The following is a 22,772-nucleotide window of genomic DNA, read 5'->3' as shown; positions in this document are numbered from 1 at the left end:
CTGGAGTGCAGTGGCCGGATCTCAGCTCACTGCAAGCTCCGCCTCCCGGGTTTACGCCATTCTCCTGCCTCAGCCTCCCGAGTAGCTGGGACTACAGGTGCCCGCCACCTCGCCCGGCTAGCTTTTTGTATTTTTTAGTAGAGACGGGGTTTCACCGTGTTAGCCAGGATGGTCTCAAACTCCTGACCTCATGATCCGCCCGTCTCGGCCTCCCAAAGTGCTGGGATTACAGGCTTGAGCCACCGCGCCTGGCCAGCAGTTGTTATTTAAAAAAAAAAAAAAGCCCGAGGGGTTGTCGTCAGCCCGCAGTAAGGTCTTTCATGTGGTTGTGCTCTCTGACCATGTTCACTGAAGTGTCCTGAAGTACCTGAGTTGTGTGATAAGCTTCGTTCCAGCTCCACATTGGTCAGACCCTACTTGTGTTTTGTGCTGGCTTCGAGTCAGCTGAGTGCATTCAGAGAAGAGCAGCTGACACCAGGCTGCTGCCAAGGACTTTTAGCCTGGATAACGTGGTCTCAGGAGGTTCATGCTACTGGCTTCAAATATGTCGTGGGACCAGTCGTAGTGCCTCACACCTGCAATCCCAGCACTTTAGGAGGCTGAGGCAGGCGGATCACCTGAGGTCAGGAGTTCAAGACGAGCCTGGTCAACATGGTGAAACCCCATCTCTACGAAAAATATAAAAATTAGCCAGGTGTGGTGGCACACACATGTAATCCCAGCTACTCAGGAGACTGAGGCAGGAGAATTGCTTGAACCTAGGAGGTGGAGGTTGCAGTGAGCCAGGATGGCACCACTGCACTCCAGCATGGGTGACACAGTGAGACTCTGTCTAAAAAAAAAGTGTGCAAAATCTAGTGGAAATAAGGATGATAGATGACATAGAAGTAAATCTGCTACTTAACACAATTATGTAAGCAGGTCTCTAGCATTTTGTTCATAACTATAATATAATCTCAGAATTACAAGATTTCAGGTGTCAGCCTTTGTTCAGAGAAATGGATTTAACATTGCCGCCCACGTTAAAACAGTTTTCTCTTGGAATTCATGGTGACAGAACTGAATTTTTGCTGTTGACTGAAAAACTAAAGTGACTAATTGTGGCTCATAGAAGAAAAATTGTTACTTAGGTGGGATGGAGAACTTAATTGTATTGTAAGCCAGATATCTTTGGTTTGAGATAAAACACAGTGTCTGTTACAAAAACACAGTATTTATGTATTTTTGTGCCTCTTTAAAGGGCAGAATGTGATTCTGCAAACAATACTTTTGAATTGCATCTTCACCTGGGCCCTCAGTACCATTTCTTCAATGGGGCTCTGCACCCAGTAGTCTCTCAAACAGAAAGCGTGTGGGATTTGACCTTTGATAAAAGAAAAACTTTAGGAGATCTCCGGCAGTCAATATTTCAGGTAATACAGCCTTACTTCCTCTTAATTTAGACATCAAGGACCATTTCCAGCTAGACTGTCTATTTCATTCTGTTTAGGATACAACTTTATTTTTCAAAGCTGCTTAGGAAGACCTGACATCTGCCACTTCACAGAGGGGTGACCCAGATCTTCTAAGTCTTTTAGGAGGCTTTTCTCCACAGCCCCTACCAGCAGCTTTTCAGGTGGACCATCAGGCTGGTACATTTTATTTGAGGGGAAGAAAGAGTATGAAGTTGTCTCTTTTTTAGAAAATAAGTGAAAGCAAATTGCCTTTCAAAGAGAGCGAAAAGATAAAGATGAGCATGTTGTTTAAAACTGAGAACTACTGAACAAGTAAAAGCAACTAACTTTGTACCCGGTAGTGTAGAACAGTATTTATTAATAATACTCTTAAGTGAAGGAAAGTATCTATTAGTCTAGAGTAAAAACAGTGCTGTAGTCTCCAAGTCATTTTCAAGGTATGTTTTAATGATGATAATAGTAACAGCAGTGTTCTTTATTTTACTTACACTGCTTTCATATAAATTATGTGATTTGGTTCTTTAATCTCATGAAGACACATTAGCCCCATTTTGAAGATGAGGCAGTGTGATTTAAAGAGACTCGATGTCTTGCCTATGGTCCTAAACCTAGTTGATGGAGCTGGGACTCCATCCCTGGTCTCCTTACTCTTCATCTAGGGTTTTTTCCTCCTAATCACACTCCTGCTCCACACTACTTTCTGATCAAGGAAAAGGGAGATAGAAAATGTTAGCTTTTGTGTTTTTTCCCAGAAATTAGTTTAATGAATTTTCTGAAAATCCTATTACTCACCAAAACTGTTAGCTTTCTTTCAATTGTCTTCTGCTAAGAAAAGCAAAGCAATTTCCCTTTTAACCTTAGTTGATTTGAAGTTATTTAAACACGAGATCAGTGTCAGGATTTCTAAAATTGTCTAATCTTTCTGAACTTTTTCATTAGAAATTTATTTCTGAGCCAATTCTAGCATTGTTGATACAGGTGGATGTGGGAATCTGAACCTATCTAGGGGGATATTTTAAATGGAAAGGATCTTATTTACTTTGTAAGTGTGAGGTACACTCCAGTCTGTGCTTTTTGGTGTTTTAAATGTATATCCCTACTAACTATTCTCTTACAAGGAAGCTACTGACAAGAGGCTAGGAAACTTAGTTCACAGCAAACTAATAGCTTGTAAATAAGAAATTTCTTTTTAAGAAAATACCTTATAGTATTGTAGAGAATGACTAGATAGGAATGATTTTTATGGTGATATTATTTTGGTGATCTTGCCACAGTGCTCAGACTCTCAGATCTAGAAATGTAAAGAACAAAGCCCTGGTGATCTATTAAGTAAACTGGTAATGCACCTTTATAAATTTGCAATGGGAGACATTCCTTTCAAGCAACTAGAAGATGAGTGTGTGCTAGAGTCAGGACTGCATTTCCCTCAACATTGCTAATTCCACAAATTAGTCTTGCTCTTTTGAGTTAAAATTCCTAGGCTGGCATGCTCATCAACTTGCTTTCTGAGAAAAGTGCTCTTCATATATATTAAGCAGAATTGTTTAGATGGTGGTTGTGCCCTTTGTGTATGCCGGAATTCTTCACTCAGGAATGGAGGAGATTAGCCATCTTTGGATTTGACTAATTTAACAAGTGATGCCTTCTTTTCAAGTTTGCGGTGTTGGCTGGGGGTGAGAGTATTCATTTGCTAGCTCTTTGTGTCATCTTCTTATGTAAGTTGATACAGTAACCTGGAAAGGTGATATGTATGTGTCACTTTTCAATGTTCTCTTTTCTTTCATTAATATTCTTCAGCTGTTAGAATTTTGGGAAGGAGACATGGTTCTTAGTGTTGCAAAGCTTGTACCAGCAGGACTTCACATTTACCAGACACTTGGCGGTAAGATAAATATGAAAACATAGCAACTCACTCTTATATATCTACATTTTTGTCTGGCTCATCTGTGATTTTCTGTTCCTTGTCAGTCCTTCCCCACCTACTACTTGCTTAACTAAGTAGATTATCTTCACACTGTAAGTTTTCCAAAAGAAATAACATATCCGAGTTTTAATGTATACAGTTTATATAATGTGTGAAATTCTTCTAACATGGAAACATTTTATTTTTTCTCAAATTAAGGCTACCCTACTAAAAATTTCTTGAAAAGCTTTAGAATTTTTATATTGACACATATTGTTGAGCAACATGGTTTCAAACCATCTGAATCATATTTATATGACTTGATTTTCTGCCCAACTCTCAGCTTCAGATTTTGTAGTAAAACAAGAAATACTTTGGGAGTTTGAAAGCATTTACTTCCTTTAAATAGCAGCAAAACAGTGAGAATTAACAGTAGCGGCAGTAACATCTGATTTGGGCCAAAATCTGTAATAAGTGTTTTATGTTAATTATCTCACTTGATTTTCATAAAATTCTTTTATCCCCATTTCATAAATGAAAAAACTGAGCTGAGAGACTTGAAGCTCACAAAGACATACAGCTTGTTGTTATGGACGTATCAGTGGAGCTGGGACCATTCCATACCTAAGCCTAACTCCTGTTTCCAGTGTCATGCGCCTCAAGTACACTTGACCTTTGGATTATCTCTTTTGTCCTGCCACCATGCTCACAAAGCTTTTGTAACAACATTTTAAAGAAAAATTACGAAATTACGAAATGAAATCATATCAATAGAATAAAATAATTACTACTTTTAAATTTTCCTTAGTGAATATTTTTTCAAACAAATATTTGTCTCAGCTCTTTCTTTAGCTCAGTCATTTCTGATGGTCATGATGAATGGTCTCACTGGTGATCTCTTTCTAGGGGATGAACTGACACTGTGTGAAACTGAAATTGCTGATGGAGAAGACATCTTTGTGTGGAATGGGGTGGAGGTAAAATTGCTGAAGAAAATATTTGTGGCCCGGCCGGGCGCGTGCTCAAGCCTGTAATCCCAGCACTTGGAGGCCGAGGCGGGGCCGGATCAAGCGAGGTCAGGAGAGTCGAGACCCATCCCTGGCTAACCACGGTGAAAACCCCCGTCTCTACTAAAAAATACAAAAAACTAGCCGGGCGAGGTGCGGCGCCCTGTAGTACCCAGCCTACTCGGAGGCTGAGGCCAGGAGAATGGCGTAAACCCGGAGTCGGAGTTTGCAGTGCAGGCTGAGATCTGCCACTGCAACTCCAGCCTGGGTGACAAGCGAGACTCCTTTCCCCGTCCCAAAAAAAAAAAAAAAAAAAAAAATATTTGTGATAATTTTGGATGTTTTAAAAGTTGTAATGGCTGGGCACAGTGGCTCATGCCTGTAATCCCAGTACTTTGGGAGGGTGAGGCAGGCAGATCACCTGAGGTCAGGAATTCAAGACCAGCCTGGCCAACATGGTGAAACCCCATCTCTACGAAAAATACAAAAATTAGCCGGGCATGGTGGCGTATGCCTGTAGTCCCAGTGACTTGGGAGGTTGAGGCAGGAGAATCGCTTGAACCCGGAAAGTAGAGGTTGCAGTGAGCTGAGATTATACCACTGGACTCCAGCCTGGGTGACAGGGCAAGACTCTATCTCAAAAAAAAAGTCATTGTAATGAAATTTTATTCAGCCTATGTGAGGGCAATTAGATATTAGAAAACTACTGAAATGCTTGATAAATGTTAGACAATCAGTGCTAGTTGTACGTCAAGGAGACATTTCTTGAGTGCCTCCGTTAACCAGGTTGTGTGTCAGATGCTAGGTCAAAGGCCAGTCAGTTGATCTGTGTCCTTTTAGGCCCTCATTGTGTGAAGAACTGCACCATACATGCTGGAGTAGGGGTCTGTGCATAGTGCCTATGGGAATTTAGAAGAGTGAGGATCTATACTGACTTGGGGAGTCGTTGGGGTGGTTTGGAGGTGGACAGTGAATTTTCCATCTCTAGGAGGCGGTCAGGAACACTTCAGCCACTCTGTGAACTGACCTTGGCCAATCTGGCTTCATCACCACCCATGATAACTCATAAATCTCTATCTCCAGTCTATCATAGATTACTTCTAAAAAAATAAAAGGTAGATAAGAAAGTTTCAAAAGATCTGAAGTTGTTCCTTTGATGCTTAACAGACATTTGTGAAAATTTTATTTTACTTGGAAAAAATGAGGGTTGTTCTCTAAGAGTAATCTTTTACCATGTTATGTTGACAATGTTGGCAAGTATCAACTGTACTAATGGTTTTCTTGATATGATTGCAGGTTGGTGGAGTCCACATTCAAACAGGTATTGACTGCGAACCTCTGCTTTTAAATGTTCTTCATCTGGACACAAGCAGTGAAGGAGAAAAGTGTTGCCAGGTGATAGAATCTCCACATGTCTTTCCATCTAATGCAGAAGTGGGCACTGTCCTCACAGCCTTAGCAATCCCAGCAGGTGTCATCTTCATCAACAGTGCTGGATGCCCAGGTGGGGAGGGTTGGATGGCCATCTCCAAGGAAGACATGAGGAAGACGTTCAGGGAGCAAGGGCTCGGAAATGGAAGCTCAGTTTTAATTCAGGATTCTCATCATGATAACAGGTAACTCGCTAACAGGAGAAAAAGGATTTCTAAAAGTCATTTTAATTACAATACCACCCAGCAGAACTCTAAAGCTTTATTTTAGTGACAAGGGTTGAATGTTTCTTTATTTCTAGACATTATGTTCTAAATATTGTATACACGAATGTTGTAGGTTATGTAACTTAGAGAAAAAAATGATGTTTTGTAAAGGTACTTTCGGTAAATGTGGTGAGAAAATAATGTAAGTATCCCTGATTTTCTAGACTATATAGAGTATCAATTAGTTGGCTATAATGCAAGTTATCAAGTGAATTCTGATTAGCGCCGGTTATAAAACCGAAGGAACATTCTCGCAGAGAAAATTCCTGAAAATCTTCCTGAAGAAGGTATAAACATTATGGCTAAATTGTTTCTGGATATTTTGTTTCAGGAGACCCATAAGATGACTCACGGTGTCCTTTTTTTTTTTTTTTTTTTTTTTTGAGACGGAGTCTCACTCTGTCGCCCAGGCTGGAGTGCAGTGGCTGGATCTCAGCTCCCTGCAAGCTCCGCCTCCCGGGTTTACGCCATTCTCCTGCCTCAGCCTCCCGAGTAGCTGGGACTACAGGCGCCCGCCACCTCACCCGGCTAGTTTTTTGTATTTTTTAGTAGAGATGGGGTTTCACCATGTTAGCCAGGATGGTCTCGATCTCCTGACCTCGTGATCCGCCCGTCTCGGCCTCCCAAAGTGCTGGGATTACAGGCTTGAGCCACCGCGCCCGGCCTCATGGTTTCCTTATAATCCCTTCTGTGACTCTTGAGAGCCCAGTTGCCCAAATAGAGCAGTTACCTGGCGAATTACCCCCATGAATCCTGCGGTCACATTTAAAGCTGCATCTGTCTTTTTGTCATCTGTGTCTGTGATAGTACTTTGCTGTAGTCAATGTGTCATACACTGTAGCTGCAATATTTCCATATATTGAAGATTTCAAGTTCCCTGTTTTCTCAGTGCTACAAATTTACTTAGATTGCAGGACCTCTGTATCATTATTTATAGTGGCTTTGACGCAGAGCACTTACGGACTGTTTATTTCGTAGTACACTTACCACTGTTACTCTTTTGGACAGGGGTTTCTCAGACATTCTCCACCTTGTTTATAAGAACTGTATTTCCTTTATAAAAGGCAGTATACATTTACTGGGACTGGGGAAATCCCTCTTCTCACCATGCACTGTTAATCACTGTTAGCATTTGGGTGCCTTTCTTTTTAAACCTAATAATGATTATTTTGTAGATGTATCTTGCTTTCCATCCCCCCTGCCCAACCTTGAGATTTGTAGACTCTTTATAAACTGCCTTGAATGGCTACATAGTAATCTATGTAGTTTGCCTAACTGTGCTCCTAGGCAAGTCAGTAGGATGTAATGGGACCTTGGGCAAGGTATTTCGTCTTTCTCTGCTCAGTCTTCTTGTCTGTAAAATGGGGATAATAACTAGTGCCAGCTTCATAGAGTTGAGAGGATTGAAAGAGTTAAGTGCTTACAAAGTACACACAGTAAGTGCTAAATGTTTTTTAGTTAATGCAGTCATTGTCATGATTATCATACGGTTTTTCACTCTTTTAAGGTAGTCTTCATGGAACATCTTGTGCTTCAAACTTTGTATTTGGGATTGCTAGCTTAAGGTGGGAGCTCAGAATGGAATAACTGCAATAAAGAGTAGAATTATGTTTCAGAGCTCGGAGACACATTCCCGAAGAGGACTTCTGCAAGCCCATTAGTGCTTCTGTGTGAATTAGAAAGAAGGCACCTCTTCAGGACCCTTTACTACTATCTGTAGGAAAATGTTAGAACAAGATACTCTACTGCCGGCTGCTTTTATAAAACAAAACTCTCAAAAATTCAGTATACGATGTATGTGCCATGTGTGACACTCCTTAGACGTGGCCCTTTTGTGCAGTGTCAGTCTACAGACTACACATGGCTGCCCTGTTGTTAAACGAAATCTAGATCAGGTGGGGTAGGCTCCTGGCATAGGCGCTGTTTTAAAGCTCCCCTAGTGATTGCAGGGTGCAGGCAGAAGTCAGCAACTGATTGTTTACTTATGGAAGTTCTCTGTGGAAAAATGTGGCAACAAATTATGTGAGAAAATCCAAGAATAAATGGAGTCATGAATATAGACCCTGTAGACTACTGCCTAACATTACCCTGCCAAGATAGCCCACTTACCATAGAGACGACTCAGTAGAACTGGTCACCTCTAATTAGTCACATTAAGTGACACATGCAGAGCTTTGGAAGTGATGCCTAAGGAAAGGTATTAATTTCTGATCTTTTCTTTACCTACAGCTTGTTGACCAAGGAAGAGAAATGGGTCACTAGTATGAATGAGATTGACTGGCTCCATGTTAAAAATTTATGCCAGTTAGACTCTGAAGAGAAGCAGGTTAAAATATCAGCAACTGTTAACACAGTGAGTAGAATATAATTAAAGGTTGGCTGATAGATTTTCAGTTAACAGAATTTTATTTAGAAAACAATACCTTAATCTTTCAGAACAGTTGTCTCAAGAGACTTCAAATCGTAGGAAGTTAGCTTTTTATTTAACATTTGATTATTGCTTGTTTACCTATGTTAGTTGGCTGTTAGCATATTTCAAGAAAATACGTGCCTTTTAAAGTTTCCTCCAAAGCCTAGAATTAGAATGTGGGAGTTACTTATTTAGTTAGTTCATGGACTTCTCTGGCTTCCTTGAAAATGCTATTTTCAAGGGTCTTTTCTGTATTTTTTTAAACCAAGTATACATGTGTTTTGGTTTTGTGTTGTGGACTTCTGTTTTTAAAATTTATCTTAAATGGTTTTACATTATACTCTGTTTTTCTGTAAAGCCAGGTGTTCTTAAAAGGAACTCTTTTAGTTCTCCATTTGAAGACTAGTTTCCTTAAACATCATCTCAGGAAATACCTTTTTATATTTATGTAGTCTCAATTCATTATGGGTTTTTTTTCTATAACAAGTTGAAACTTACTAGAATATTGTTTTCTTTTATATAAATATTATAATTTCTTAAAGTGTGTTAATATTTATACACTAAGATGAATACACTAAAGTTCAGAAGATCTAGTACCTTGATCCTAAGTGAGAGACTTTGGTGAAGTCCTTTATGACTCGTTCTGTTTCTTCTTTTTACAGTGTGGGGTACTGTGGGAGGATAGATTGTCTGACATCAGTTTCACTCCTAAATTTCCAAGATTTTATATCCTGGAGAAAATTAGGTTAAACTGAAAAAGGGAAAGAATCTAAAATAAAGTCATTTAAACAGCAATTTTAAATAGTGCTCTCGGGCTGATAGTATACATTTTTATTTATGCTTACTGGCCCCACATTCATCATTCCTGACATAGAGAAATGTGATTGCCCTGAGTTTATTTTGTTTGCTTTCATGAGAAAAGTTAGTGGTTTGTCAGCTTATTGCCTTTCAGCTACAATTGTTTCTTTAGTTTTCTGTAGGTGTCCTTTCTGTTCCAATTAACATCAATTTGGTAAAACTTAACTATGAAGATCTAAGTTTTGCTTTTGATCTTATAAAAAAATTTCAGGGATGGAAAATTTTAAGTAGGCAAAACTACTAAATGTCAGGTAATTAATATCTCAAATAATTTGTTTATGCACACAGTGACAATCCTCATCTTCATCTCCTCCCATTTTTTACAACTTAGTCATTATTTTATTTCTCTATTTCAGATGGTATTTGATATTCGAATTAAAGCCATAAAGGAATTAAAATTAATGAAGGAACTAGGTAATCATTTACATTTGCTTTTTGGTTCTTTAATTTTGGTCTTGAAGAAAATATAGGAGAATACAAAAAATAATTTAGGGAAAACTCATATACCTACCACCCAAAATGGACAAATGTTAACTTTTTGTCTTATGTTTGTTTTTGTTTGAAGCATTATAAATGAAGTTAAAGTCCCCTATGTTCTCCTCCTCAGACCTATTCTTTCTCTCCTTCCCCAGATACAATGAGTATATCTGATGTGGATGTGTATCTAGACCATGTATTCATGTTGAACTATTCTGCATGTACATTCTGCAAACTCACTGTTCACTTACCATTAGGCTTTCTGTGACAACTTTATGAAGATAAAATCTACATACCATAAAATCCACTCAGTTTAAGTGTATAATTCAGTAATCATCAGTAAATGTGTAGAGTTCTGTAACCATCACCACAATCCAGTTTCAGAATACTTCCATTACTCCAAAAAGATCCCTGTACCCATTTGTAGTCGAAGCCCCTGGCAACCACTAATCTACTTTCTGTCTCTATAGACTTTATTTTCTTAATATTTAATATAATTGGGATCATAAAACATACAGTCTTTTGTGTCTGGCTTCTTTCACGTAGCATATCATTTTTGAGGTTCATCCATGATTTCACATGTATCAATAGCTTGTTCCTTTGTATTGCTGACTAGTCTAGTATTCCATTATATGGATAATATCACATTTTGTTTATCCTGGACAAACATGAGTTCATAGACATTTGGATTGTTTCTACTTTTGTACTTTTATGAATAATGCCACTATAAACTTTTACACGTAAGTCTTCATGTGGAGATATGTTTTCATTTCTCTTGGGTAGATATACAGTATTGGAATTGCTGGGTCATATGCAAATTTGTGTTTAACTTTGTAAGAAACTGCCATGCTATTTTCCAAAGTGACTGAACCATTTATATTCCCACTAGCAATGTGTCACGGTTGCAGTTTCTACATGTCCTTGTCAATCTGTGATTAACTGTGATTATCTTTTTTTTTTTTTTTTTTTTTTTGGAGACAGAGTCTTACTCTGTCAGCCAGGCTGGAGTGCAGTGGCACGAAATCGGCTCGCTGTAACCTCCGTCTCCCAGGCTCAAGCAATTTTCCTGTCTCAGCCTCCCAAGTAGCTGGGATTACAAGTGTGTGCTACCACGCCCGGCTAATTTTTGTATTTTTAGTAGAGACAGGGTTTCACCATGTTGGCCAGGCTGGTCTGAAACTCCTGACCTCAGGTAATCCGCTCGCCTTGACCTCCCAAAGTGCTGGGATTACAGGCATGAGACACCAAGCCTAGCCATCTTTTTTTTTTTTTTTTTTTTTTTTTTTTAGAATCAGCTGTTACTGGTTTGGTTTTGACTTTTTTTTTTTTAACATGTTTTGAGCACAGCTTTTATTATTATTTTTTCCATAGGTTATTGGATACAGGTGGTATTTGGTTACATGAGTACATTGTTTAGTGGTGCTTTGTGAGATTCTGGTGCACCATACCCGGCAGTATATCACTACACCCTATGTAGTCTTTTATCGCCTCGTCCCCTCGCGCACCCTTCCCTGCAAGTTCCCGCAAAGTCGCACTGTATCGGTTCTTATGCTCTTGTGTCTTCGACAGCTTTAGCTCGCGCACATATCAGTGAGAACATACGGTGTTTGTTTTCCATTCGTTTTTTTTTGAGTTACTTCACGTATAATAAGTCTCAATCTCATCCAGGTCGGCGGGCAAAGTGCCATTCATGTGTCATTCGCCTTTCATGACCGAGGAGTATTCCATCATATATATACACCTATATATACACACACATATATATGCATATGCCTATATATACACATATATACGTATATACCTATAGGTATATATACACGTATATATATACGTATATATATACACACACACAGTTTCTTTATTCACTCATTGATGGGCATTTGGGTTGGTTCCACGATTTTGCAGTTGCAAACTGTGCTGCTATAAACATGCACGTGCAAGTATCTTTTTCATATAATGACTTCTTTTCTTCTGGGTAGATACCAACTAGTGGGATTGCTGGATCAAATGGTAGCTCTACTTTTAGTTCTTAAGAAATCTCCACACTGTGTTCCATAGTGGCTGTACTAGTTTACATTACCACCAGGAGTGTAGAAGCGTTCCCTAATCACCATATCCACACCAACATGGCCATTCTACTGAATGTGAATTAGTATCTTAATGCATGCAAATTTAGCAAGAACTCAAAGTCATATACAGAAATTCATTGCCTTTTTACCTACCAGCAACAACAACAACAAAATTGACATCAAAATTAAGAAAACGTTTATAATAGCATAAAATATTACGGAATACTTAGACATAAATGAACAAAATATGTACAAGACCTGTACACTGAAAACTAGAAAATATTGCTGTGTGATATTTAAGAAGACCTGAATAAATAAAACAATATACCACATTCACGAATCGGACAACACAATATTCTTTTTTTTTTTTTTTTTTAATTTGAGACAGAGTCTTGCTGTGTCCCCAAGGCTGGAGTACAGGGGGGCAATCTTGGCTCACTGCAGTCTCTGTCTCCTGGGTTCAAACGATTCTCCTGCCTCAGCCCCATGAATATCTGGGTTATGGGCACCTGCCACCACGCCCAGCTAATTAATTAATTTATTTATTTATTTGTTTATTTTTGAGACGGAGTCTCACTCTGTTGCCGAGGCTAGAGTACAGTGGTGTGATCTCGGCTCACTGCAACCTCCGCCTCCCAGGTTCCCGCCATTCTTCTCCCTCAGCCTCCTGAGTACCTGGGACTACAGGTGCCCACCACCACGCCCGGCTAATTTTTTGTATTGTTAGTGGAGACGGGGTTTCACCGTGTTAGCCAGGATAGTCTCTGTCTCCTGATCACATAATCCACCTGCCTCCGCCTTCCAAAGTGCTGGGTTTACAGGTGTGAGCCACTGCACCTGGCCAGATGATATAATATTCTTAAGAGGATAATTCTTCCCAAATTGGTTTGTGGATTTAATATATTCTTACTCAGAATCTTAACATTTTTTAAAGAAATTGACAAGCTGACTCTACAATTTTTATGGAAATGCAAAGAACTTAAAATAGCTGTAACACATTTGAAAACAAGAACAAAGTTGAAAGAATTATAGTATCTGATGTGCAGGCTCACTGTGGACAGTAGATATTGGCACACAGGCAGACATATAGAGAGGAGGTCAGCAAACTGTGGCCTACAACCTGTTTTTGTTCAGCCAGTGGGCAAAGAATAGTTTTCGCACTAGCAAAGGGCTTTTTAAAGAAGAAGAATGTGCAACAGAGGTCACACGTGACCCGTGAAGCCTAAAATATTTACAGTGGAACTTAAATAGAGAATCGAGGCATAGGTGCATAGTCAGTTGACTTTTAACAAAGGTGCCGAGGTATTTTCATGCAGAGAGATAGTATTTTTTCAAGCAGAGAGATAGTATTTTTTTCAACAAATAGTGCTGGGCCATTTGGATATTTGTATATGCAGAAATGAACCTCAAGCTTTACTTCGGCTGATACAAAAATTAAATGGATCATACAACTAAAAGTTAAAACCTAAAACTATAAAATTCCTGGGAGAAAACATATGAGGAAATCTTTGTTACTTTATCATAAGGAAACGTTTTGTATTCTTAAAGATAGGACTCAAAAAGCACAAACCATGGAAGAAAAGCCTAATTAATTTACATTAAAATTTAAAACTTCTACTCTTCAAAAGGTATTTGAAAAGGCAAGCCTTAAACTGGGAGAAAATATTTGTGAAACACATATTTGACGATCAACTTACATTCAGAATATTAAAAAAATAAAATGTGTAACCTAACCCAGGTTTAGAAGCTTGAACAGACACTTTACAAAGGAAGACCTATCTATGAATGACCAGTAAATACAGGGAAAAATGCTCAGAATCGTTAGCCATCAAATTAAAACCATAATGACATCCTACTGTGCACCCTGCAGAATAAATAAAACTTAAAATGTTAAGTCAACCACGTGTTAGCAAGGATGTAGAGCAACTGCAACTCCCATATGTTGCTGGTGGGAGGATAAAATGGGTACAGCCACTTTGGAAAAGTTAGCTTATTTCTTATAAATTTAAACATCCACTTACCAATTCTACGTCTAGGTATTTACTGAATAAGAGTTAAAACATATATCCTCATAAAGATATAAATGTTCCTAGCCCCAAACTGGAAGCAATCCTAATGCCCATGAGCAGGTAAAGGGACGGACAAATGATGGTGTATTTAAGCAATGGGGTACTGTTCATCACTGAAGAGCAGGGCACTGCTAGTTCCACCACATGCAACGCATGGATGAATCTCAAAGTCATTATGCCAAGAGAAAGAAAGTAGATGCAAAAGAGTGCATATTGTGTGGTTCCATACATAAGACACTTGAGACAAATAAAATCTAAGCTGTAGTTACAGAAGGCAGACAGGATTGGGAGAGAGGAAGAGGGATTGGCTGCAAATTGGCACAGGGAGTTTTAAGGAGGATGATGCAAATTATACCTCAGTTTGCTGATGGTTACCAGATGTTTATGTACTTACCAAACTATTAACTATATGCTTAAAACATGTATTTTATTATAAGAAAATTATAACTCAGTAAAGTCCATTATTAAAAGTCATTGGTTTATTAAAATGCATAGTTCACTGTCATCCCCTGTAACTTGTCTCCCTTCTTCCACTCTTGCCCCCCTCCAAACCATTTGATCATCATCAATACATGTGAATTAGATCCTGTCACTCCTCCGCACAAAGCCCTTTAGTGCTTTCCATTGCACTTAAGTTAATTCCTTAACCTAGCCTTGTCCTTAACAAGAACCTGCACAATTTGACCCCTGCTTAACTGTAATTTTGTTGTGATCTGCTTTTATGCGTACTCACAACTCACTTACCATGCTGACTTTTCTGCGTTTCTCAGTGCACAAGCTCTCTTTGACCCCCAAGACTTCTTAGTGCTCAGTCTCTCTTTCCACTCGGTTCCCTTTGCTTTTAACTTCAGCTATTTATTTGGTCTCATCTGAAATGTTCCTTCTCCTTCCATCCCTGACCACACAATCCCAGTTAATTTTGCTAATGTACTCTCCTAACACCCTGTACTTTACCTTCATAGCATTTATTACTGTAGCTGCCCTTTTATTTCTGTTATTAACATCCACCTCCCCCATTAGACAAGGTTCTGTGAGGGCTGAGTTTACACTGCTTTGCTTACCATTGTATTTCCAGTTTCTGGTACAGTGTCTGGCACATAGACAATACACGGTAAGTACCTGTTCAGTGAAAACCAACAGATTTTAAAGAGACAGTATTTTAAAAGCACTTTTTAAGTTGGGGAACTCTTTAAGTAAATTGTTTCCGTTGACAGGAGGTTTATGTGAGAATTGTATGCTAGCCTCGTATTGCTGTAATACAAGATATTTAACTCAGGAATCGCAGAAAGAGATTCTGCTGTGGTCTAATAAAGTTAGAACTTCTAAGGCTCGTACTGTTGTTGTCTCTTCAGAACACTCAACCTTCCCCCACCCTCCAATTTACGCCCTACTTTTTAAGAATTTTGTTTGAACTGAAAACTTGGTTTGCCCCTTCCAAGCACCAGGGGATCTTCTAAAGCAAGAATCTGTGTCCTCAAACATAGTGCATGCTGGCCCATTTAATAAGCATAAAATCACCCAACATATTTTAAATATAGGCAGTCCGCTTGTACTGTTCTGATATGCAGAAATTTCATTGCTATCATTTAGTTATATAACATCAGTCTCCCAGCAAGATGGTTAAAATTTCAGCAACCATGGTGTATGGTATGTTAACTGTAACTGAATAAAGTACACACTTGACTGCCAGCTCTTCAGGGCACAATTCATCACATAAATAACACATGTGCACCACAAGCAGTAACCGGTCACTTCTTTCAAGTCTGTTAGTGGTTTGTCGCTGCATGTACGCTTCACTTCACGTCACTACACAGACAGCAAAGCATGTAGTTGTGTTGCCTCCCTTTCTCCCAGTGCTAAACCCACCATGACATTTTACAAGAATACATAATCAAAAGAGGGAATTGGCCAACAGAGAAGAAAGTACACAAAGAAACAAAAGTACACGGAGTTATAGAAGCAGCAGCAACCTGTGGGAATGTTGACCCTGCTGTCATTCAAGCGACTCTAGATATTAGAAGCTGATCCAAACTTAGAAAGGAATATGACAGTTTGCTACAGGACAGGAAAGATGTCACTCCATGTTATAAGCTATACAATGAGAAGAAACCAAGCCCTGTTTAAACTACTCTTCACATGTAATTTACAAACACAGAAAACATTTTAATTCTCAAAGATTCTAGTATTTTAAATTATAGTATAAATATTGGTTTTACTGTTTTTTCCTTTCCTAATATATGTATAATATTAATAACAAAGAGGTTTTAAATGTTACAACAAAATTTTAAGTGTCATGGAACGATTATAATTTTTCCATTGATTATCAAGATTGTTTTGCACAGTTTCACCTGGTACTGTTAGTCTTGCACTACTGTGTAAAACAAAGGCTGCCTGTACTTATTTTGGGGGTTTTTCTTTGGTTGTTGGGGGGGTTTTGGTTTGTTTTTGTTTTTAGCTTTCTGTAGTTTTCTGCTAATTAACACAATAGAGCATCTCTCTTTTGTTTTCTGTATTTGATGCTGTAACCAGCTTCCTTTTATTTTGATAATATGATGAAGGTTATTAATTCCTAGCTCTCTAAGAAAATAATATACTAAGAAAATAATATTCCTTTTATTTATAGCTGACAACAGCTGTTTGAGACCTATTGATAGAAATGGGAAACTTCTTTGTCCAGGTAAATCTTTTTGATAACTTTCAAAAGGTGGCTTATACTCATCTGTCTTTCTTGATACTTTAAATAGTGGCCTCCAATACCTAATATTTAAAAATTGCCTGTTGGAAACTGATTTATAGGACGTATTTTCATCCCGGTATCTTACCCTTGTATTACAGAAAATCTTAACCAGAAACAAACACTTGTGTTTTCTAAATGAAACATTGTTCTTTCTGACTATCTGATTCTCATTTTAGTCGTGGGTTTGATCTAGTTATATTTTTTCCAGCTTTATTTTCAAAGTTTTTCCATTTGCTTTGCTAATTTTATTGTGATACCAATTATGAAATAAAATCTTCAGTTCTCATCTCTATCAGCTCTTACCTTAGATTTAATTTAGTCATGGATGAGCCTAATTATTGATGGTAATAACAATCTCAACTTTAAACTTCGAAGAAGCTGGTTCTTCATTTATGGATTGATTTGGATTATCTGGCTTTTAATCCATATAAACAACAGCTCTTTGAGCAAGTCATTTTTAATAAGTAGGAAACTAGACATTCATAGCTTCCTTTTAGCATTGTTATGTAGAAAACAGGAACAAAATGTCCTAGAGTATGGAAATTGAAAATCAAACCTAATCATAGTGCATGTAATCTTTTGCCTGAAGTGCAACTCGTTTTCTTCTTTCTTGATATTCTTGATTTTCAGAGAAATACTGATTTGAATATTTTATTTTTCTTAGAGAGCTAGGAATTAATAATTCCTAATTATCATCATGTTATCAAAATTTTTTTAAGTGCCGGACAGCTATACTTTGAAGGAAGCAGAATTGAAGATGGGAAGTTCATTGGGACTGTGTCTTGGAAAAGCACCAAGTTCCTGTCAGGTAAAATAAGGTCACCTGTTTCAAAACAAAATCAACACTTCCATAACCAGAATTATAACTAGTACCTTAACTACTCCAGTAATATTGTTTTTCTCTAAAAGTTTTTTTCCTTAAATGATACATTTTATTTTAGGATTACATCCTTATAGTTCTAGATGTTTAAATATAAAATATTACGCCAAAGCCTATTTCTTTTTCTTGTTCTTTTTTTTTTTTTTGAGACAAAGTCTCACTCTGTCGCCCAGGCTGGAGTGCAGTGGCCGGATCTCAGCTCACTGCAAGCTCCGCCTCCCGAGTTTAAGCCATTCTCCTGCCTCAGCCTCCCGAGTAGCTGGGACTACAGGCGCCCGCCTCCTCGCCCGGCTAGATTTTGTATTTTTTTAGTAGAGACGGGGTTTCACCATGTTAGCCAGGATGGTCTTGATCTCCTGACCTCGTGATCCGCCCGTCTCGGCCTCCCAAAGTGCTGGGATTACAGGCTCGAGCCATCGCGCCCGGCCATGTTTCTTTTTCTATGAAGATTTTGTGGTTAAAAGGAATCTTTAATGTTGAGTGGCCACCACTTTCAACTATTATATTTCCTAAGTTCTAAGATACACCTTCTTTTTCCCATGTTTTAACATCTGTGAGATTAGGTTGCATCTTACAGTCAGGGGCGTTCTGTAGTTATAGCTAGCACTGGTACAGAAAATAGTAAGTATAACAGTCAGTAGCATTTTAGGTTTAATGAAACACAGTTTATTAATTTTGGACTTAATTGCTCTCTGCACTAATATAATAGTCTGAGAGCAGCCTCCCTTTCCCCTTGTCTTTATCAGTGTCCATTTTCAGTATAAAACACCATCAGGTTTGACCTTTGCCAGAAGCCATTTGTAAGAAGCTAATCAGCTTATTACAGTGCAGAAATCATAAGGATATTCTTATTGTAAATACCCTGTAGCAGGGTAATGTGGACTCAAATCAGGTTGTCTGTGATTCCCAAATTCCCTTCATTACTTTCCCAACCAATTCCCCCTTAATTTGCTTTCCCCTGAACTCTAGCAAATAGTAGTGCATGACAAGCTGATAGGAGGGAACACATGACAAGTGAGGCTGAGTTAGAAAGGAAAAGCAGGGCTATAAGGAACGGAATGAGATCAGATTTGTATTTTTCCTTTGGAGTCTTGAGGTTTGTAATATTTGAATTGCTTGGCAGAAAATAAAATCATAACCAAGTGACTCAGAAAAAGCTTATTAATGCTAATTGTGTATAGTAATTACAAATTCCTTTTGGGAGTGATCAAGACAGAGATGAAGATCATAGTGGAAGAAATAGTGTATGTTGGCTGGGCATGGTGGCTCACATCTGTAATCCCAACCCTTTGGGAGGCTGAGGCGGGTGGATCACCTGAAGTCAGGAGTTCAAGACCAGCCTGGCCAACATGGTGAAACCCTGCCTCTACTAAAAATACAAAAAATTAGCCAGGCCTAGTGGCGCGCACCCGGAATCCCAGCTACATGGGTGGCTGAGGCAGGAGAATCACTTGAACTTGGGAGGCAGAGGTTGCAGTGAGCCAAGATCACTCCACTGCACTCCAGCCTGAGCAACAAGAGCAAAACTCCATCTCAAAAAAAAAAGAAAGAAAAATAAGTAGTGTATGTGAGAGACATTTATTAGGAGTAAAAAACATTGATGATGAAGCAAGTTTATACTTCTGGGTAAGGCAAAATTATTGCTTAAATTGTAACATTAAGTTACTAATAGTCATATTTTCATATAAATTGGGATTTTTTGTTAAAGTTTCATGGGCCCTTGGCTTTACGTTTTTGAAAGTAAATAATACATTTATTGGATTTTTAAGTTCAGATTAAATTGCATTTACACGTCTGTCTTGATGTTAGTTGTTCCTGTTTTTTGCAATGGGGAGTGACGTTCAACCTGGGACAGAAATGGAAATTATAGTAGAAGAAACAATATCTGTGAGAGATGTAAGTAATTTTACCTTTTGTTTTCAGAGGCTGTGTGTGTTTGCATGTTTGCTGTGAGGAACAGTGGTATCCTGTGTTAAGATTTGGAGGTCCTAAACTAGGCCTAATATGATATACTTCAGAGAATTATATGTACTCACTAGAGGAATTATTTTATTTTGGGGGCTTGAAAATTGGTGAACTAACTGGATTTTTTGTTGTTGTTGTTAGACAGAGTTTGAACTCTGTCACCCAGGCTGGAGTACAGTGGCATGATCTCAGCTCACTGCAACCTCTGCCTCCCGGGTTCAAGTGATTCTCCTGCCTCAGCCTCCTGAGTAGCTGGGATTACAGTTACCTGCTACCACACTTGACTAATTTTTGTATTTTTAGCAGAGATGGAGTTTCTCCATGTTGGCCAGGCTGGTCTCAAACTCCCGACCTCAAGTGATCCACCCGCCTCGGCCTCCCAAAGTGCTGTGATTACAGGCGTGAGCCACTCCATTCAGCCTCTACTGGAAATTTTAAATGATTATAATTTTTTTCTTTTTATCAATAATACTTTTATTAACAGAAATGTTGAATATGCAGGAATTGATTAAAAGAAAAAAATGAAAACCTCTCATTATCCTTTATGCTACCAATATTAACATGTTGGCATATTTTTTCTAGTATTTATATACACACACAGGGGTATGAATGTTTTGTATATATGTGTGTATGTGATAAGTGAATAATTATTATTGCTGTTATTGAGAACTTAGAGCTTTAGTATTGGAAAAACCAGAGGAGAGCAAATAATAATCAATTGGTTTTAAAAAAAAAAACCTGTTCTACCTGAATTGAATAGAAAAGTACTGAATGAACAATTCATATATTTTTCTTAAAAATTTTTTTTCCAGCCAGGCCGGTGGCTCAAGGGGCCTGCTAATCCCAGCCACTTGGGAGGCCGAGACGGGCGGATCAACTGAGGTCAGAGATCGAGACCATCCTGGCGTACATGGTGATAACCGCCGTCTCTCTAAAGAATTCCAAAAACTAGCCGGGGCGAGGTGGCAGGGCGCCTGTAGTCCAGCTACTTGGGAGGGCTGAGGCCAGGCGAGAATGGCGTGAACCCGGGGAGGCGAGCTTGCCAGTGAGCTGACGGATCCGGCCACTGTCACTCCAGCTCTGGCGACAGAGGCCGAGACATCCATCTCAAAAAAATAACATAAATAAATAAATAAATAAATAAATAAATAAAAAAAAAATTTTCCAGCTCTGTCCGTTGATACAAGTTAGAAAGAGTGACCAACCTGGTAGCAGCAGAGTACCCCTGGCGCCCAGATTATGGCTGCCAAATACCATTTTCTACGAACAGGAACCTAATAATTCTACGAACTTAGAATAATGGCTGGTTATATATCTAGGTCAGGAAATGTCTAAGATGAGCCTGAAACATCTTACCATCACAGAAAGCAGTGAAGCCGCTAACAAAGACTATTGGAATTATCAAATAGATTGAGGAGCTCACTAGTCAAAGATGAGACTATTTGAATGTCAGTGAGAAAAATAACAAAAATTAATTGAAACAAGTACATAAAATCTGTAAATCTGTGAGTTCATAATGATCCTACACAAAAATATGCACTGTTACCTATAATGGATGCTAGGCAACCATAAAGGTAAAAAATAAAGCATTTTTTTTCCTGTTTTTCCCTTGCAAACTATGTCCCAGGGTAGCTAAGCAGATAATAAGTTTTATTTATAAACATATTCCAACTAATAAATGAAGAAGACATTTTAGAATTTTACATTTTTTCAACTCCTAATAAATTAATGAACCTAGGCAATGATCCTCAAAGATTGCTAACCCAAAAAAGAGCAACACTTAGGCAACATAGAAATTCAGAACAATACCCCATGCTTTTATTGCAAAAAAACCAAACAACTGGACCTGAGTCTGAATAAGCCTCTAGGTCTAACTACCAATTTATAGGCAATACAGGAGGCATAGGAACAGGTTAAATTCATCACAGGTCTGCAATTAGCCAAATGTAGATCAGAAAACTCTTCTACAACAGATAAATTGCAGGAGATGAGGACAACCTATAGGTCAAAAGAGGCTTAAAAGACATAGCAACCAGTTGCAACGTATGGACTTTATTGGGACCCTAATTCAAGCCAAAGGAATTTTAGTAATAATTTAAGAGAAAGTAGAGAAATTTGAACATTAGTTGGATATTTGTTGATATTAAAGAATTCTTAATTTTTTAGCTGTCATAATCATTGTAGGTTTTTAAAACTCTTTGTCTTTTAGAGATGCATAATAAATATTTACAAATGAAATTATATATCTGGCATTTGCTTCAAAAAATTCTGGGGCAAGGGCAGGGGAAGTGAGTGGGTTACTGACACATAAAACTGGCCATGGCAATACAAGCTGAGCATCCCTGATCCCAAAATCCAAAATTCAAAATGCTCCACAGTCTGAAACTATTTTTTAAAAAATTAAATTGACACAGATTTATGAGGCACATTTTAATATTCTGGTACATATATGTGTTGTGTAATGATTAAATCAGGGTATTTAGCATACTCATTACCTCATGCATTTAGCATTTCTTGGTGGTGAGAACATTCAAGAGCTTTTCTAACTATTTTTTAATATACAATCCTTACTGTTAACCATCATCACCCTACCGTGCAATAGAACAGTAGAGCTTATTCCTCCTATTAGATTGTAACTTTGTACCTGTTGACCACCCTCTCACATCCTCCCCTTACATCTCCCCCTCAGTCACTAGTAACTACTGTTTTACTTTCTGCTTCTATAATGTCAACTCTTTTTTTTTTTTTAGGATTCCACATATGTGTGAGGTCATATTACGGATAGGCCTTTCTGTGCCTGGCTTCTTTCACTTAATGTGATGTCTTCCAGGTTCATCCATGTTGTCACAAATAACAGGATTTTATTCTTTTTTATGGCTGAATAGTACTCTATTAGTTTGTGTATATATACCACATTTTCCTTACCTATTCATCCATTGTTGGATGCTTAGGTTGATTCGGTATCTTGGCAATTGTAAATAATGCTCCAGTAAACATGGCAGTGCAGATATCTCTCTGACGTACTGATTTCATACCCTTTGGATACATACCCAGTAGTGGGATTGGTGAATCACATGATAGTTCTATGTTTAATTTTGTGAGGAACCTCCGTACTGTTTTCTATAATGGCCGTACTAATTTACAGTCTCACCAACAGTGCATAAATGTTCCCTTTTCACCAGATTCTTGTAAATACATATTTTCTTTCTTTTTTTTTTTTTGATAGTAGCCATTCTAACTGGAGCA

General features: G+C 38.3%; 1 protein-coding gene across 4 annotated transcripts in view; it reads left to right on the top strand.

Moving 5' to 3' along the window:
• USP40 (ubiquitin specific peptidase 40) overlaps positions 1 to 22,772 on the top strand; it is a 100,252-nt gene that overhangs the window by 42,199 nt on the left and 35,281 nt on the right. For all 4 annotated transcript variants that reach the window (XM_017859386.1, XM_017859383.1, XM_017859385.1 and 1 more), the window contains exons 13-21: positions 1,241 to 1,412; positions 3,252 to 3,336; positions 4,264 to 4,334; positions 5,661 to 5,980; positions 8,291 to 8,414; positions 9,686 to 9,743; positions 16,568 to 16,621; positions 17,401 to 17,489; positions 19,371 to 19,457. In XM_017859386.1, coding sequence (XP_017714875.1) covers positions 1,241 to 1,412; positions 3,252 to 3,336; positions 4,264 to 4,334; positions 5,661 to 5,980; positions 8,291 to 8,414; positions 9,686 to 9,743; positions 16,568 to 16,621; positions 17,401 to 17,489; positions 19,371 to 19,457 — 1,060 coding nt within the window. The remainder of the gene's footprint in view (positions 1 to 1,240; positions 1,413 to 3,251; positions 3,337 to 4,263; positions 4,335 to 5,660; positions 5,981 to 8,290; positions 8,415 to 9,685; positions 9,744 to 16,567; positions 16,622 to 17,400; positions 17,490 to 19,370; positions 19,458 to 22,772) is intronic.

Source organism: Rhinopithecus bieti, unplaced genomic scaffold (assembly GCF_001698545.2).
Source record: "Rhinopithecus bieti isolate Rb0 unplaced genomic scaffold, ASM169854v2 scaffold_50517, whole genome shotgun sequence".
In the NCBI taxonomy this organism is placed as follows: domain Eukaryota; kingdom Metazoa; phylum Chordata; class Mammalia; order Primates; family Cercopithecidae; genus Rhinopithecus; species Rhinopithecus bieti.
This window is presented reverse-complemented; position numbering and strand designations above follow the sequence as displayed.